This window comes from Apaloderma vittatum, unplaced genomic scaffold (genome assembly GCF_000703405.1).
Source record: "Apaloderma vittatum isolate BGI_N311 unplaced genomic scaffold, ASM70340v1 scaffold12408, whole genome shotgun sequence".
Taxonomy (NCBI): Eukaryota; Metazoa; Chordata; class Aves; order Trogoniformes; family Trogonidae; genus Apaloderma; species Apaloderma vittatum.
In genome coordinates, this window is record NW_009729140.1 from 31,503 (window position 1) to 50,519 (window position 19,017).

The 19,017-nt window shown below is 41.3% G+C and overlaps 1 protein-coding gene across 1 annotated transcript in view; it reads left to right on the plus strand.

Annotated features, from left to right (window-relative positions):
* Positions 1-9,594: 9,594 nt before the first annotated feature.
* Positions 9,595-19,017, plus strand: part of UNC5D (unc-5 homolog D (C. elegans)) — a gene marked incomplete at its 5' end in the record, with an annotated part of 51,718 nt that continues 42,295 nt past the window's right edge. Inside the window, 2 exons of the mRNA XM_009874342.1 lie at positions 9,595-9,647; positions 14,198-14,431. Of these exons, the coding sequence (XP_009872644.1) occupies positions 9,595-9,647; positions 14,198-14,431 (287 nt within the window). The remainder of the gene's footprint in view (positions 9,648-14,197; positions 14,432-19,017) is intronic.

Here is a 19,017-nt window from a genome sequence, read left to right on the forward strand (position 1 = left end):
TTCATACATGGTGATTTCATGGTGATTTTTTTTCCCCCCTTGACATTGTTCTTAATTAAGCCTCAAAAAAGAGACAGAATGTGCCTTTTGGGGCTAAAGTCTACTTAATTAACAATATATTCTACCAGATTTCTGGGATATTACTACACTTTTGCTTCTTGCCTGCAAGACACACATTTCTTGTTTGTGTAGTTAACAGATTAAATAAAACCATAAAAAGGGTTGTATTTTTTAACTCCAGAGTTTTCTTACCCCCACACGCACCTTTTAATGTTTGGAATTAAGCAGCGGGGAGATTTAGGCTGGATGTTTCAAGGCCATTAGAGTTAGCGATCCCTCCGAGATCCATTCAGCAGCGCGGCGCTAACCGAGCACTTCATCTGCGTCACGGCGAAGACTCGAGGGTGCGAGCCCAGTGGAAGGCATTTATTTACCAAATTAAAAGCACAGCAAGGAAAGGCCTGGATGCTATTTAAGCATATTTTATTGACTCCTATTCTGCTTCTATTTACTGAAGTTCTCGGTGATGGAAGATGATGGATGAGCTGATTGCTTGGCTTTCCAAAAGGTGAAATACGTCTTCTCTGATTTATTCCTCTTGCATTGACAAAACAGCTTTTGGTGTGATTGGAGAGTATCCAAGTCCGGCGAGATCCGTAGAGTCCTGGCAGCGTCTCTCGCTGCTGTGTTACGCTCCAGCTTGTGTATGGCTCATGATGGGGAATCTGACAGATTTCAGATTTAGTGTCAAGTCCGGTGTTAAAGCCAATTATAGACGTGTATAAATCAACAAGCCTGTCTGTGGATAATACAGCGATTTGTGTGTTGGGTCCCTGACTCAAGTGAAGCTGAGTGACTTCAGACCTGAGGGGATCTGGGCCATAATTCCTGTGCTTACATGATACACGGTTACATACACAAAGACGTTACCAACTGTTACCTAAATGTTATTTATTAGGAGAGTTATTTGTCATTTGTTTGTGAATCTACCAAAGTTGTTTTATTTGCTTCTGATTAGATCCTGGCTGATTTGAACGATTGACTGTGCCCCTATGTTAGATCTCTAACAATATCCTGTGAAGTTTTCTGATTTTAAAAAAAATACTTATACAGCAATGTGAAAATGTGATAAGGTCAATCATACCAAGGGCTTATTTTCCAAACTCATGCATTTAAATTCCGCCTGAGGTTACACCACTGATTTTACTACATGGCCAAGAGCAAAGACTGTATCTTACGTTTGACACTAGATGTCTGTCTCATGATTTTTCAAGATCTAGAATGAAAGATGTCCGGATGGAATTTGGATATACTTTATAGGTTTTATAGAAGATATATATATATTAAACACATGTGACATCTGGCATTTTAGTGCTCCATAATGCTTTCATATCTTTTTAGTGAGTCTTTTTTTATGGAAATGCAGATTTTTTTCTGTGTACCTGGTTTGTCTCCTTCTCATTTCATAGATCACACTCTTCCATGATTTTGGCTGTTTCCTACAGCTCATGATTTTCGAAGTTCCTTTTCAGACACTGATGTTCACTGCAAGGCTACATCAGAGCTGTCAGACTTGACAAATAAATCTTCAAGTCTTGGAACAAAAGGGCTTTCCATCACCGAGCTGGCGATAAACATAGGAGGTTAATAATCCTGCTTTTCTTAGGGAGAGGATGACTCAAACGGCAGTGAAGTAACAAGTGATGTTTATCATCTTGCAGATATGAAAAGAATATTGTTCATGGACCATTTGAACGTGATTTCTGAGTAATTCTGCATTCTTCTCGGTGCTTTTAGTAAAAGCTAAGGGAAGAAGGTAGCTAGTAGGGCTCGGGGCAGCCCCACACCAGTTTGTGGTCATTCCCTGGGTACAGGTGTTGGGTTCGATGGGTTACATGTGTTCTAAAACAGGTGAAGGCAGGTGTAGGCTGGCAGGTGCTGAGAGATGCTATTTCTCTCCTCCTAATGTTGAAATTGGCTAAACGTAATGGTTTATTTCGGGGTGGTACGTGCTTTCATCCAGCTGGTCAAGCATGTGCAAAAGCTGCCACTGTAAGAATCCTCACTCAGATCCTTGGTTTTGGAAATATGTGCCTGTTACTTGTTCTGCTCTCTCTATGGTGCTCATTTCCTTTTGTACGACTCTCTTACTCGGTGTGCTGGAGTTTCCAAACGTAATTGAATTACACTATGCTGTGTTAAGCAATCCAAGTCATTGTACTGACAAGAGAGCTTTGCTGTGAAGAGGCTGCCACATGAAAAGCACAGAACGAAGGGCAAGAAGTGCCGTTTGAAAGATCAGAAACTGAGGCTTGGAGACAAGATACTGCTCAAACCCTCCTTCACTTTCTCTTTGGCAGGTGCCAGAGACTGAGATGTTATCTCTTTGCCTTGTACGTGAGGCCAATGTTAGACGAAAGTTTTTGGTTTTCTGGAATATTTTAAACAATATTTAGTTATACGTACATATTCATGGAGATTCCCAACACTGAGAAGATACAGAAAGAAGCAAATGTTTACTGAAGCTTAAAAGGAGAATCAAATTAAATAGAAATCAAGCATGCAGACTTTAAGAAGTTAAACGTCTTGCTTTCTTCGCTATCGTGGGAAACTTGCTATCACGTTAAGGACATAGCGTTCAGTTAATTTCTTTCTTCTGTAGTTGATGACTTTTTTAAGAACTTGCCTCTGTCTGAAGGCTTTATGGTTATTTTCCTTGCTTTTTTCTTCAGCCATCGTCATCAGACTTGCCTCCTGCTGACAAAGTGATAAGAGGGAAATTCCGCTGCAGTTGTTCTCTTGGAAGGGAGTCAGATACCACCTTACTGGAGGCCACGTAACGGAGTCGATGGGTGTAAACAGCGTGTTGGGGCTTAGTCGTCAGTGTCATCTCTTATGGCTTACTTCAGTGAGTCATGTATCTGTGGCAATATATTTTTGTTCAGCAGCCTTTACTTATTGAAGGCGAGCCAGCGGTGCCATCTGAAATACTTTTTAGGATCGCTTGGCATTTAGAAGGGAAGATAAAAACCTCTATGCTTTGTTCTGCTTTTAAAAAAACCAAAAGACTGCAAACGCCTTTGTCTCTGACATGCTATCTAAGATTCTGAGGAAAGGCTTTGTACATTATTAATAAAAAGATGGTTATCGGTATAATTTCTTTCTGTTGTCGGTTCCCAGTGTAAAATATGTGAGTACTTGTTGGTTTAACAGAGCTGCTTCTGTGTGTATGACAAACTTGCTGAGGTTTTGGGGCATCAGAATAGATTTGCCATGCTTTTGGAATAGACACTTGTCTTTTAGAATAGTGTTGTGTGTTATATTTTGTATTTGTGTATATATATTGTGTTTCATGTTGTTTCCTATGACAGAGAGCAGTGGGCTCAAGCAGGGAAGCAGTTTCCCGTCCCTCTGATGCCAAGGGTTTTAAGGGCGAGGTGTGTAGAGGGGTGACTTGGCTCAAACTCTCATTCGTGTATCTAAATAAAATCCTATTTAATAGTTAAATTTTCTGTCATAAATTGATACCAGCTTTAGGAAGGTCAGATGCATCAATCACTGATGGAATGCAATTCTTCAGATTAACTAGACTTGGCAAATGAGTTAAGCGTAAGTTGTAAGTCAAGCATGTGCTTAAATCTCATTGACTTTTTAAAAGCAATACGAGTGCTGTTCTGTGCTAAATTGGAAACTTATCGCTCTTTCACTGTCATCAGTTTGAATTTATTTTTAGCTGTTCACGCAGTATCAGGAAAAGAAGGTTCTAGACACTTTGTGTCTTCATAATGATGAAGAAACTAACCCAGGCTCACTTTAAGATTGTTGTGCTGATATTTCCTTTAGAAGTGAAGCTTCTTTTCTCCTTTTGCAAGTCAGAAGTCATCAGATAAATAGCAGTTGAACAGAAATACAGTGTCCTCAGGGTATAAATATGTGCAAGCGCTTTAACTGGCGAATGGATGAGTCGGGGGGATGCTGTTGGATCACTTCCCTGGAGTTCTGTGTCCCTCACCAGAACGTCCTGGGCGAGGCAGGACAAACCCCACTGCTGGGCACTGCGGTGGGACCAGCAGTTGGTCCCTCACCCATCAGATTGCTAACTGAACGCTGACATTTATTACAGCTAACAAAGTGCCATGCCTCTTAACACTGAGAAATTGAACTTAAATATCGTGTTTGTGGAGTTTGAAGGAGATGGATTTTAATGTCACACTCCATAATTTTTGACACGCTGGGAAAAATAATGGAAGTGTTGTGGGATGTTATTGCCTCTCTTTGTTTTGAGAGCAGCTCTGGAGTTGTGAGTGCACGACAGTGGCCATTTACCCCTCTTCCCCTCCCCTGTTAGGGGAAAAAAAAAGTAGTTTGTTACTAGATATGGTTTCTAGCGTGGATTATACATGCCTGTCATGGGCATTATAAAAATACACAGAATTCACTCTGAGAGTCTGTGTTTCTGACCTATCCTTGATTCAGCCCAGCGCTTCAGGTGGTGGATTGCATTGCGTTTAATGACACTGCCTCTCAGGCTGCGGAGTAGCCTCCACTTCAGAGCTGAAATAGCCCAGCTCATAATGGCAGGAAAAACCCCGTGTGCTGGGCGCTTTGTTGATTTACTCATTTGGCTTGTTCAATGTAAAAATTACCAGCAATTTTAGGATAAGTTAGGAAGAAGAATGTAATGTCCGGTATTACTGGGCAAGAAGAATAGCTTAGAAAAATTGAACTGTGGATTGGAATCTGAAAGGACTGCATTGTCCTCTACAAGAAATACAGGAGGTGGAAAATCACCATTCTGCGGCTTCTTTCCCCAGAGCTTTTCATATGGCAGAAAACCTGTTTGGGTCACTGTGTTTCTTTGCCCAGGCAGAAAAGAACTACTGGTTGTTAATTGAACAGTAGCAGATGGAAAAAAAAAATTAAAAAAGGGAAAAGAAAAAGGAAAAATACTCCTTGAAAAATCAACCAAAACAAAAAAGTGAAACTGCTTGAAACCACACGGGTAGGCAAGGTTGAAAACTCTGGAAGTCACGCAGGGCTGAGAGAGCAGGAAGGGCAAAAGGAATTTTACTCCTCCAAGGTGTGTATATGCCCGTGTAATGATTTCAGCACAAGGGCATGTAGCTGATGCACATAAATGGATAATCTATTCAAATACAATCTCACCCAAAAGTGCACGTTTTCCACACAAACGTGCTGCAGAGCCAACAGCTGTAAATCTTTTTAGGTCTTTAACATGACAAAGGCAGTCAAAGCCTAAAATGCCCTTCTCTTTGAGAAGCAGCGTGGTGCAGGATGTAGAAAAGATTTTTCACCAAGTAGCATGTGATTCAGATGGAAAATGTCAGGTTTTGAAAATTATTAATCTTTGTGCTGTGCAGAACTGTCAGCTGTAGGGGCGTTTGGTGTAGGAGGTTCTTGAGAGAGAGTACTTTCAAATGGCTTTTTGTTGTTGTTGTTTTTCTCTTTTGCTTTGTTTTTGGTTTTCTTTTGTTTCTTCCCCGAATAAACAGGCAGCTCTAGTTCCTGATCAGGACAGTAGCTGCCGGGTACCCAAAGTTGGAGAAAACTGAGGAACGTTTGTTAGAGCCCAGTCGGCATCACGCTGGGATGGAGTTGGATTCCCTGTAAAGGGAAATGTCTGGGGAGAGTGGGAATTCTTTAAGAAACTGGTAATCAACTGAATGAGAAGTTATTCCACGCCAAGTTATTGGAGAAATTTCATTTTGGTGAGAGATCCTTAACCAGCCTTCTGCCCAAGTCGTGATCTGGAGTGTCTTAGGTTGTTGTTTTGTGCCCGTAGCAGATAGTTTCTGTAACAGCTCATCAGGCAGGATATCTTTGCTTAACATCTTCCTGGGTTTAGGAGAAGCTATCTGATTATAAGAAGAAGAATGAAAGAAGAATGGCAAACTATTTATTTGTTCAAACAATTAACTGGAGGGCACAACAGAAATCTTATCTTGTTCTAGTGCAGACAACGGCTTATGAGAACTGTAGTGACATAAATAAATGGAAATGCCTCACAGGTCTATGTATATAATATTACAGCGTGCTAGAATATTTTATAATTTCAATTTTAATTGCTTGGAGGTTAGGAAAGCAGTTAATTCCAAAAGGGAGGGCAGTGCTAACAAAGGGCAGCAAAATAGGCTTATTTAGTGAGTACCACAGGAATTTTAACAAAAGATGGAATAACTGCATGTGAGTATAATTATTAGTGTAACTCTGGACAGAGTAGAGTGTAAGAGGCTGCGTTTGCTAGGGAGGAGCTGCAGAAAGTGGTTTGTACACATGAGGGAAGAAGTACAACCTCCTCTCATTTCTGTTCCTTGTTAGATATTTTACTTGGCAGAAAAGTCACTATATCTCTCTGTCTCAGATCAGGTCCTGGTTTTAATTTAATTTATATTCCTTTATAAAAGTGTATCTTTAGAAAAACCCTAAGAAGCCCTGTGCTTCATGTTTTGTTCCACATTACTCGTCTATTTGGTAACTGGCTGTGGCTAAAAAAGGGAATGTGTGGGAAGGGAAGCTCCTTTTGTATTTGGAATTGTGCTATTGTCTGTTCAGGTATTAACAATTTAAACACCATACTCTCTTTTTTCCACGCTGTAATTTCCTTATGACAGTGACTGATATTTGAGTTTGATTAACGGCAAAGTTGCTGTACAAGGCAAAACCAGACAATAAAACGCCAACTTTTAAAATGGGAACAATATTTTAGCTGATATTAGAAATAGTGCGTGTAGGCATCAGAGCTATTTCTGAGCAGGATGAGGTCGATGGGCTGACATCACCCTCTGCACACCACTCAGGATCTTTGTTGTTCTATTCCTCGTTATCACAACCTATATATATATATATATATCAAAATCCATGTGGGTTTGGATGGCTGCCTTGTGTGACTTGAGATCAAACCAGGATCTTGTGTGACTTTAATGCCGAATCAGGAATTGCTTCCACAGTGATGCAGCTTAACTAATCTTACGGCAAACAAGCACTAGACTGAGCCTTTCAACTGAGTAGGTTTGAGCTGGCTTCAGAGCAACTTACACTGAACCAATTCACCCATTTTTGAGGCTTTTCTCATTGTACCGGTACAGGATTTATCTCAGTGTTAAGTACAAGGGAAGAAATTGGCTTTTTAACGTTGATTCAGCCCAAAGCCCGAGGTTTCCATGCTCTTTCTTGAAGGAATAGGAGATAGTGTATTTATTAATATGAAACTTTTAATATGAAAACATTCAATTCTAGACTGTATTGAAAATCTCAAGTAGGATCTCCATACATTTTTGTAAAAGAACATTATTTTAATCTGGATTTAAAAGTAGTAAGACTTGCTGTTAATGCTTTGCGTATTTAGAAAACTCTATCTCAAGGTGTCTTATAGCTGAAGACAAATCCCACTTTATTCACACAAACATTAGTCTTTGGACAAATAAGTATTCCCTGATGTTTCTAGTTTTCTGTTTCGGAGGTGGCGTATGCTACTTTCTGTTCTTGGCTCCAGTACAATCCAATCTCGTGCCCTCAGTGTTGGAGAATATCAGCTCCTCAATACCTTTGTACTGGAGTGCAGGCATACGAGGAGTTGGAGCGGATGGGCTGGGAAGAGTTTCTGCTGAGATTGTAAGGAGAGCATTAAACACGGGCTGCCTGTCTTCGCCGTGCTGTCGGCCAAGAAAAACGCTGATGTGCTTCGTTATGCAGCATCTGTTGTCAAGAATCGTGTGCGTTATCATTCGGGGGGGTGGGTGAAGGTTTTCCCCCCCAACATTTAGGAAAGAAATGAAGCAGTAGTTTTTCTGCAGAACAGCGTTGCTGCTGCGGCACTTTTAAGAGTGGTTTGGGATACGTGTGGGTTATTTTTGCCCCCTCGTTTTAAGGCATTACCAGCAGCGTTATTGCTTGCAAACAGCCCCAAAACTCGTCCGTAGCCCGGTTTGCTGCAGAGCACACGTAGCTCTGCAGTCAGCATCTCCTCCAGCAGCTGGATTGGTACTTGGGCACATCAAAGCCTTTAGCTTTAATAACGACAATTGATTTGTGAATTCGGTTGGAGCAACGAGCTCTGTGGCTCATCCCGTGAATAAAATGCTGCCTTAGCTAAGAACAAGCATTGTAGCCCAGTTGTGAATTCATTCTGTTTATTATGGCTTTGTTGCTGAGCTAGGAGTACTTGCGTCAGCACGTGCTGTATTTTGGCCCAGGGTTGGATAAGCAGATTTGGTGATCAGTACTTGTACCTGGGAGAAATCCTAGTTTACCGCCATAGTTTGTGGACAAATTGGAGTTTTTCGTTTGCTTCAGGTTAGTTTTCCCTGTTGCTCGGGAGCATCACAGTGCAGCTGATCCAAACGATAACTACATTCTTGCCAATCAAGGGAGAGCAATCGAGGTGGAGTATCTTTCAAGCAGTATCTTTCAAGCAGTGGCAGGGGCTGAAGGATCCCATCCTCGCAGTTGCAGACGGATTTCAGTCTCTGCGGGGTGGGACCGCGGAAGGAGGGCAGCAGATTGAAGCTATTGGTGTGCGCCTGATCAGATTCACGCTCAGATAAACTCTGCAAATTGCTGGGTCCTAATAAAAATGGGCTGGTGATATTTAAAAACAAGTTATTTACATTAAGATCATTTCCTCCTGACTTTTACGTTAATAAGCACGTTAACTTTATCCTAACATAATTCTTTTTCTTTTAGTGAATTAGTTGTTGTCCTTGAAAGGAATCCAAGCAGTCACATATTTTATTTGCTGCACTCCTAGTAAAATTAGTAAAATAATTGTTGGTGGTTTTCTTCCTCATATTCTCACAGATGGAACAAATCCACTTTTTTTCCTTCATCCTTGAGGATCAAAACGAGCATTATAGCCTTGCTCTAATTTGGTTCTAATTTATTCCCTTTCTGGGTCATGGGCACTTGAAATTCAAAGCCAGTATTTTGTATGTAAACCGAAAATGTAACTCAAATGTTCTAAAAATGTCGTTTGGTTTAAAAAGCCCTTAAATTTAGACAGTTTATTTGCCTTCATTTGCCAAAGACCAGCCTACTAAAGAACCACACACTAGTGTACCTTTCGATGTAAATGTGCGAAACCATCTCAACAAGCAGAAGGTCCAAGCAGAGCACCCCAGAGAAGCCTTCTCTCCCTTCTGCCTCTCGTATTACCAGATATTTTCTCATGGTGTTTTTAAAGTAATTATTTTCTTCTGTTTTGGTACTCTTCTTACAGTGCTTGCTGGAAAACTTTTTGTTACGGATGAATCTATTTAGAATGCTGGGGAATCTTTTTTTTCCTTTCAAGATTTATATTGCTTGTATACTGCTTAAAGAAAAAAATCTAGATGTTAAATAAATGTATGAATGTATGAAAGATTTTTCAAGTTTTTAATCCACTTAATATTTAATAAATGCAATATATCATTTTTATAAATATGTATAACTTGGATATAGATAGATTTAGAATACATAAGGGATTACAGTAGGATAACACATTCATCTCTGTTGGCATATAGAAGACCACTAATGTTTTATGAACATATTAATCCTCATTGCTGAAAATAAATGTCCTACCCTTCTGCAACCCTTTAGCAGTGTGCTTTGTGGAAAGTTACTTTTACAAATTTTGTTGAACTGCAATTTTCTTGTGAAATGGCCGAAGAGAGGGCACAACAATGTCAGCCCAATTTTAAATTCTAGAGGGAAAAGCAGTGCTACTGAAAAAGGGCTTTTTTAAAATTTTCTAGGTTTTATTTTTTTTCTTTTTATAAAAAGAACCCAGTCAAGCTGTGTGATCGGGGGCTGCTCTCCACGTCCCGTCCTTTCCTCAGTTCCTCTACTGAGCCTGACTTTGTGGGTTGAAGGTGTGATGCTTCTAAACTTTATTGTGTTTTATACAAATAAAGATAGGTACTAAATGTGCTTTCTGCCCTGTGCGTGTAGATCAGACGAGGGCTGTGAGGATGACCTCGCTCCTCTTAGCATAAAAATCCTTTCAGTGGAAGAAGTCCTGCTCACTACAGAAATACCACGTGTTCTTAAAGGATACTGTCACAGCAAAATTTTATTGCTCTTATGGGTCTGTTCTATCGCTGCTGAAAAAGCATTTAACCTTCTACCGCTTTGTAGCCATAGAGTTACACGGGACAGGACAAAGTGAATAGGCAAAAAGGCACGTAGAAGTATGTATATTATACTTCACAGCTGGCTTGACTTTTAATCCTATTAAGACAACCTATTTCCATGATTATATATTGACTTTCACTCTCCTTTTCTGCTCGTAAGCTGGAGACAATGTGATCCAAAGCCTTCGGAATAACAGAGGAGTATTTGTACAGCTCGGCTTGGTTTTGCTCAGGACCGGAACCCAGCTCTGTGGTGCCTGGCTCCTGGTTTCGTGGCTTGCTCTTATGCACCCAGTCCATTCTCAGGCTGACTGCTTACCCTTCTGTAAAATGAAATTGATGATATGTGCTTCCCAGATTTGTTCTCAGACTTCCCTGGTGTGTGCAAGGGAAAAAAAATAGTAATGATCAAAGAAGCCACGGTGCATTTTCAAAGCAAAGCAAGATGGAAAAAGCCCAGGTGTATAACTAATAGTTTCAAGTAGAAGCATCCAGCTTAATATCTAGTCCTATGCACACAGAAGGAGAAATGAGATTCTTTAAAATTCAGATAAGCAGGATAAGTTTGCAGCTAAAGATTCTGAGCACACTGCTTTTGTGTGATAATATTTTAGATTTATTTCCACAACTTATTGCACATTCATTTTTTGGAGTTTTCATTGCAGAAAATTGCCAGGAGGAATGGATTTTGTCTTCCTCAGCTGGCAGAACAATTTTCCACCTGTCGCCCAAATATTTGATGAGAAGGATTATGGTACAGCTGCTAGAAGTTTATATCCATAGGAAGCAAGAGGGTCTGATGAAACTAATATAGCGATATCAAAAGTTGCCTTGCTGAGGTGTGCGTACAGCACTTGTGACTTTCAACGTGTGCTGAAAATTTAGGAGACCCTGTTGGCTGAGATGTGAGATGCAGAAATGACGGCGGGTGCGCAGTGGGTGCTTCAGCAATCCTTGCTTTCCCCACAGTGCTCCCTCGTGTCCAGAGGAACCCCTCTCCCGTTGGGTGCCCCAGGAGCTACAGAGCTTCCTGGGGTTTCGCTTCCCCAAGTGCTGACAGGTCTCATCAGCACAGCACGAGGCTGAGACGGGTCTGTTCATTGCAGCTTTTCCTTCAGCTGCTCCACGAATTGGCATCCCGCTTTTTAAGGGAGTTAGTTAAAATCGTAAGTGGCAGCTAGCTCAGATGTGTAACTTAAAAGCAGGAGAGATGCTCGTTCTTTGTAAGGTAGATGTGAAGATCCAGTTAAAAAAAGAAAAAAAAAGCGGTATTGTAGGGCTGCAAGGGCATTTAAAATTCTCTCTGTTTTGCAGAATGCTCAGAAACTGTTGAGAGACTTTTTGTGTTCTCAGTCTTCCCTACTTCTGGCTATAAAAACATAAGCAGAAGGAGAGGCTTTCCTCGCAAGCCTTTTTGGAGATACTTAACAGTTACACCGTGAGTTGTGGCGTGAGGTTCAGTCCGAAACTAAACCAAGGGCGTAGATGTTTTATGAGGGTGATTGTTACAAAAGGATTATTCATATTTGTTCCTAGCAAGTTACTTGGCTTCTTTAGAACACTTCTAACTGTTTTTTTTAGTTTTAGTATAGAAAATACGGCTAATAATTTTAAATATCTCTTAATTTGAGAAAAAAGAGTATAGAACTCATAACTTTCATTGTTTTAAAATCTCACTTTAAAATCTAAATTATATCCTAATCAGTTTTGAACTACTGACGGATTCATGTCTGCGACTATCAAGATTTTCTAATGTGATCTGATAACTAGCAGCAGTATATTTCATAGAAGAATTCAGTGTTTGTTCCTAGCTTATCTTTTTTTTCTTCCTTTCTTTTTTGTTTCTCTTATTGTCATAAAAAGATTTAAAGTCCCCATTGGACTAGTGTGCAGAACATAAAACACAAAGCACTTCCTGAAAGGTAATTTTCTAGGAATGAAAAATACAAGCATTGTGTTTGATAGTTTGGTCTTCTGTCATTCACTGCTGAATAAAAACAGCCATTTTTTCTATAAATATGAATGACCTGAATCTTGAAAACTGACAGTTATAAGTGGAAAACCTTAATAATTGGAAATCAAAACCCTTACGAAGTTCCAGTTGGCTTTCAGATGAATTTGAATACCAGTCGGGGTGCAAAAAAGGTGATGCACAAAACCAAGATGCATAAGTTAAAATTCCAAGTAACGGGTGCAATTTAGGAGAGGCTTTGCTATGGTCAGCAGCTACTGCAGTTAGCTAAAATATTATTTATCCTGACATCCATGTGTATCTATATAACAGCAGAAAAAGCCCTAGAAGTTATATTTTTTTAGGACTTGACCCTGGGATTTGTTCTGCCTCATTAAGAACGGGCAGTATCTGGTTCTTAGAATGTCAGTCCAGGCATTATCTTCCTACGATTTATCTAATTAGCACTGATTACATCATTGATGTCTGTTGACAGCTCCTATAATTTACATATTTAATCGTGTGCGTGTATATATATATATATATATGTATGTATGTATGTCTCTCTCTCTCTCTCTCTATATATATATAGAGAGAGACATAAATATGGTGGCTTGTGGTTTATGTTCTGGAATGCCTCTCCAAAATCTTACAATGACATTTTTGTTATTTCCTATAGAGCACAGGTTTAGTAAGGCCGGCAGGGACACAGTATTACTGACGATTGACAAGATGGAGATTGGCATAAACGTTGAGTAGTAACACGTGAGAAATTATGACAATATTTCACACAGTACATTGTGAGTGTAGTTTAAAACACTGAACGCCTTTGAAAGTCATCGCAATCTCCCAGCACATGCAGGGTGTGTGTTTGCACACACAGATACACTGAGAGGCACCTATTTCTGATAGAAATAAAGACGTTCTCATTATTCTCTTATCTGCTAGAGCTGTGAAGGGGTTTAGGTTTACTTCATATCATCATAAATTACCTTTCACCTAACTTAATTTCATCGGTTTTGGATAAATCCCATATATTAAATTGCCCTCAGCTATCCCTCTTTCTCTGATACTCCATTCCCTTGATCTGCATACAGGGTATGTCCCGCTCTGTTATCGTTTGGCTGCACTGGATGTATTCAGTTTTTTTAATCTTCCCTCATAAATTGATCCCTTCTGCTTTATTTTTGTTGCGGTTCTCTGAGTTTTCTCACAAAACTGACAAACTACTGAAATAAATCCCAGTGTTGCTAAAAATCAATGGGAATTTCCCAGTTTTGACAGCAGCAGCTAGGATTTGACTCAATTATAAGAGTTGTAGGACAGAAAGAGCTCATACTCCGGCGCTTCTGAGCTCATGTGTAAGCAGAGGAATTCAGAAAACAAGGCACTGAGGCTTATTTGTTGCTGAACAAATGCCCTTGGATCCTGCTGTCTGTGATACAGGCTGAGAAGGCTCTCTATCTTGCAGTTTCTGGCCCTACAGAAACCACTTTTCCTCTTTCATATCACCTAAAAGGGGCCGCAGTGATGCAGAAGCATATTGAAGATTTCCTCTAAGTGGGTACGAAATCACGGTTTGCTTATCCCAGTGTTGGAGCACTACGGTAACACTGTTCCTATCGGCATGTTTCTCTGTGGTTAACACTCTGATCCCTGTTAAATCTGCAGCAACCGTCTAAAGGAAATTAAATTCAGGGGAAGAGAGGAAGATTTGGTAGTTAAGGCACTGGGCTGTCACTCAGGAGAATGAGGTTTAGTTTCTGCTTCTTCCACAGACTTTTTGTATGACCTTAGTGACTCATTTAATCTTTCTGTGCCTCAGTTCCCCGTCTATAAAATTGGCAATAGCGATGGTGCACTTTTCTGATTATTCTGATGCTTCCTTTCTGTCAATTCCTGATTTAACCGTCAAATTCTTAACAGTTGTTAGAATGTCTGTTATTTTTGCGTGCGTACGTGCCTGTCAAATTCCTTGCAAAGCACACTCCTGAGAGCTGTCGGGTCCTACAGGTGTTTCTCCAGTAAAATTAGTTTCCATAAAAGCCCCAAATGGCATTTGGTCAATTAAATGAGATGATACAAAAGGTGCAACAACATGAAAAATGCGTATTTTCCTTTCCTTCCCTTTCAGGAAATGATAACAGTGAAGCCCTTCCAGAGTCTATCCCATCTGCTCCTGGAACGCTGCCTCATTTTATGGAAGAACCAGATGATGCCTACATTATAAAAAGCAACCCCATTGTCTTACGCTGTAAAGCTATGCCAGCTATGCAGATTTTCTTCAAGTGCAATGGTGAATGGGTCCATCAAAACGAGCACGTGTCTGAGGAAAGCATGGATGAGGCAACAGGTAAGGGGCGACCTGTCCCGCGGTGGAAGGCGGCTCTGACAGCCGAGGGCGGTTCTGAAGGGAGCAGGGTTTCTCTGCCTTTCCTGGCACGACTTGCAGGAGGACTAGAAACAGGGGAAGGTGCTTTCAGGACGTTCCCGTAGGTATGAACCCCGCGAAACCTCCGGCGTGGTGATTGAGGTTGGCCTTCACCCCCAGCAGGGATGGGTATTGGGGAGGTGATAAAGCTTCGTAGGAGAAAGCCCTTGCGTGAAAGCGCGTATCCAAGGGAGGAGAAGGAAGGCGATCAGCAGGTTTTATCATGCTCCCAGCACACCCCATATCTTTTCTCATTTAGGAGCATCTTGATAAGTATTGCAAACCAATTTAATGCTGCACTGTCTTGTAATTTCACAATTCTGTTTTGTTATTGCTTTTCTCCTCTTTTTAAATTCCAAGATTGCTAGGCAACTCCGTGTGTTGGAAATAGCAGCGTATGCTGCTGTAGATGCTGTCTGCTGCTGTAACATCCTCTCTATCAATACAAGAAATTCCTTTTTACAGGAAAAAGTGCCATTAAAAAAGAAGTTACATCTCCTAAAGTGGTGTCTGGCATTCTTTTTAAGTGACACATTCTGAAAAAATTTTATATTAAAGGTTTTTTTGTAAATGCTAATCTGGATGAATTTTAATTTTTACAGTTACCTTTTCAAAAATAATTTAATAGGCATAACCTTTACTTCTAAAGGCACTGCTGAATCAATATAGAAGAAATGTCATCCCTAAATGTTTTTCTTCCATATGGTTAATGAAAATTTGTCTTGTGAATACTGCAATTATGTTTTCTAAGCCTTGGATTAATAACAGAATAAACCAAGATAAAGTAACATTAGGTGGGATTTTTAAATAACACCAGTAACATTGAGGTTTGAGATGTGGAGGCAGAGGCTTAGCAAATGGGATCTGGAATATAAACGTTGCAGGCTTGAATTTTGCCCAGGGATGGAGCTAGCCCTCAAAGTATTGTTCTCTAAACGTAAGCGTGGTCCAGACGGTGCAGTGTGTCTGTGTGTTCCAGAAGCCACCAAAATGGTCCTTAGGACATTAAAATGTAAGTAAAGGCTTTCTACAGTGTCATGTTGAAGGGCAGAATCACAGACTGGCATGGACACACTCTCACCGTGGTGTATCCACATCCATAAATTATCTTGGAACACTTCCTTAGCCTCCAGTAGACAGACGACTACTGGGCTTTTTTAGAATTCATCTGCAACCTGGCAGTGCCCTCATTTCTGGAGTCAAATCTGGGACATAAACATGGCTGTTAGCAGGCATGCCCAGCGCTCTGCGTGCTGCGCGGGCTCCATCTGTGCAAAACTGTGCACAAATCGAAGCCAAGAACTGTGCCTCTGGCTAAAGGATGTGATCGTGGGGTGCTCACTGACGGCAAGTCACACCGCATCAAACCAGGGCTGGCCTTTTCCAGCCTGCCACTCTTCGTTACGTGATCAAAATTCCGAGAAGACCTAATAGTGAAGGGATGAAAAATAGCAACAAGAAACGCAAAGAGGAGGAAGATCAATGCAAGTTTCTAGCCGGACGCGTGCAAGAAGTTCTTGGCAGCGGCACTTGAAGGCAAAGGGGTCTGATGGCTCTCGCCTCCAGCGCTGCCTCAGGTGTGTGGAGAAGGACGGGCAGGACTGCTGTTGGGAGGCAACAGATGTATTTTGGCATTGCGTTGAGCGTGGAATCCAGTTGCAAGTGATTTTGGTTTTATAGGACAGAAATAAAAGTGTTAGAGTAGCACGAGAGTCACTGTTAATGTGAAGAGGAGGAGCAGTGGGGGAGGAAGGGGTTTTGCAGGTCTGGAAGCTGCGCGGTTTGGGGCTGCCTGAGAGGGTCTGAGCTCCTGGTGGGCATCAGGAGTTGACCCCAGAGTCCCTCGTGTGGTGGATTTGCTGCCGTTTGTGTGGAAAATGGGTGCAGGCAAGGTGACCCACGCTGCAGCGGCCATGGAGGTGAGTTCCCACCTCTGCCCTGCCACAGTCAGTTGGGCCCTTAGAGACCAAGTTATTTCATCCTCTTCTGCCGTGTTTCCCACGTTGCAGAAAAGCTGGTAATCCACACTGCGTGTGTGCGCATCCCGCAAACGTGGCAGAACGGGAACTCTGCTCTCTCTGTGCATTCTGCCTCATGAAGTGAGAGCCTGAGCTAGTAGATGCTGCTGTGATAAAAATGTAATAATTATGGTTTGATTAATTTCCTTCTGCTTTATTTTTCTTGCCTGACATTGCAGCATGTGCCTCAGAATTAGTTTGCAAATATTTCAACTTTTGGTTTTACCAGAGGATCAGACCCACTAAAAGTAACTAGAGTTTTCTTGTCTGATAAATAAAAAGATTACAGCAATAACTGCTGTCAGTGTTTTTCTCATTTAAACAAATAAAGCTGACAAATGCTGGAGTTCTGTGCAGCTCTGTTATGTTTAGTGCATGGAGAGCAATTATTCATCTGCTGCCAGCATTAGTCTATCTGCAGCTAAACCATCCAACAGTGCAGAAAGCTTATTAGCATATCAGTGCCATAGTCATCATTTTATATTCTGTAAGGCTGTGCTGTATAACAAAAGATGATGATTATAATTTGCACAATAATTTAAAGGATTGGACTCGCAGTGCTTATTAGAGTTAGACAAGTCACAGGTAAAATGTTGTTCTTGTTTATTTTGTGCCTGGTTTTATTTGCATGTGGGTTGTGGTTTTTTGTTCTGTGTCATTCTTCTGGCGTTTCCTGAGATGCAGAGGGTAGGTAAGCGTACTTGCTGGTGAAATATAGTGATGAGAAATGAAGAATTTATGCCACTGTTCTTAATAAGTTTGCTTTCTGCAGTTGTTTCTGAAACAAATGAAAATAGGTGTTCTTTCTCCGTAAACAAAACATACCTTTCCCCAAAGACTAGAGGTTCTCCGGAGGTCTCTTCCAACATCAGCAGTTCTGTGGTTCTGTGATTTTGGATGCATTTATTTTGTCTATTGGCAAACTGGGAGACCTTTAAAAGGACCTGAATTCCTGCCTGTCCCATTCTCAAAATGCTGAACCACCAACTTCTCCAAACCATGTGCTGTTTGTTTGCCTGATTCAAACCACATTAAATGTCACTTCACAAAATACAGACTGATATATAGATAATTGAAGAATGTGTCAATGAAGGGAAGAGCTGGGCTGGAGGATATTCTGCCTTCATAAATCTGAAGCTGCGAGTGCCTGTTTTCACTGATGACTGCTCAGAATTTTACAGCGCTAATGAGATGCTCTCTAATGGAACTTACTGTAGCTGCTCTTGTCTGTGACAAAATGGTCGTGTAGCGGAGAATCCAAGGGTTCGTCGCTGGCAGAGCAGCTTGGGTGTTTAAATCGAGCTGGTGCATTTTCATCACGCGTGTGCAGTCGGGATGTCAGCGAGGAGAGGAGCTGGATGGAACTGCTGAGCTCCGCGTGCTGGGTTTATCTCTTAAGGGCTTGGTTTCACCAGGGTAGAAAGGAAAGGATGTTTTGTAAACAGTTTTGCTGAAAAACGCATCAACGTATTGGAAAGTAACCAAATGCAAACAGAAACAACCAGGAGACCTCTGTTTGTTAGAGAGTGAACAAATACTTGAGTGACTGAAGTGATTATTGAAACAATTTAGGAAGCTGTTGCAGGTTTGTGCACGTCCTTAGGTATAGTTGTGAAATATGGTAAGTCAAACAGGCTGAAGGAGAAGTAAAAATCCCTTTTGCACGTTGCCGGAAAAGTAGCAAAGATTTTGTGTTGCTTTGTAGTATTTACAACTTGTCTGACCTTCCCCAGCCCTCCGCAGAGGGCATCCCCCGTGAGCCTCATCCCTCCAGTTTGCCAGAGGAGCACCTTGGCTTCCTGGTGCCTTCCCGAAGTGAAATTCCCGGCTGTTAATGATGCCTGAGATTAAGTGGAAGCCAATTTTTATGGAGTCCAGGTTTAGAAATTCCTTGCTGCTTTATAAACTTCACTGACATGAAATATGTTAAGATTGAGTTTTCATTCATTTCCAGTGAAGGGGAAATGAGTGTCTTGGTACTGCACTGGCGGAGAAAGAAGGAAGTAGTAGGCATGAATGTTTTCTATTTTCAAATTAATGTTTTTCTGATGAGCTCTTTCAAATGATTCCTGATACCTTTTAATCCAGATTTGGATTATATTTCCTCTCCCCGAGGTTGCCGTGCGGAGGCAGTGGCAGGTCTGTCAAACACCCCGAGTGGACACAACAAGGTGTCAGGCTCACAAGGCTTCTTGATGTCTCGTATTTCCCTTCAAGCTTTGTCTGAAGCAAATGCTGCTGGTTTGAAGGGCAGAACTACTCAATTCCACCTGTGCCCAGGAGGTTATGGGAATGGAGACGCAGCTTTTCTCTCTGCTAAAAGCAAACGGCTGCTGGTGGAGGTGCCGTAGCGGTGCCTGGAACAGGCTGGAATTGGGGCGTTTGATTAGTTCCTGTCGTGTGTGTGTAGTTCTGGCTGTTTGACTTCGCTGGGGGCTTGCCAGGGTACTTGGGGAAGGTTTCCAAGGGCACCGACATGTTAGATCGGAA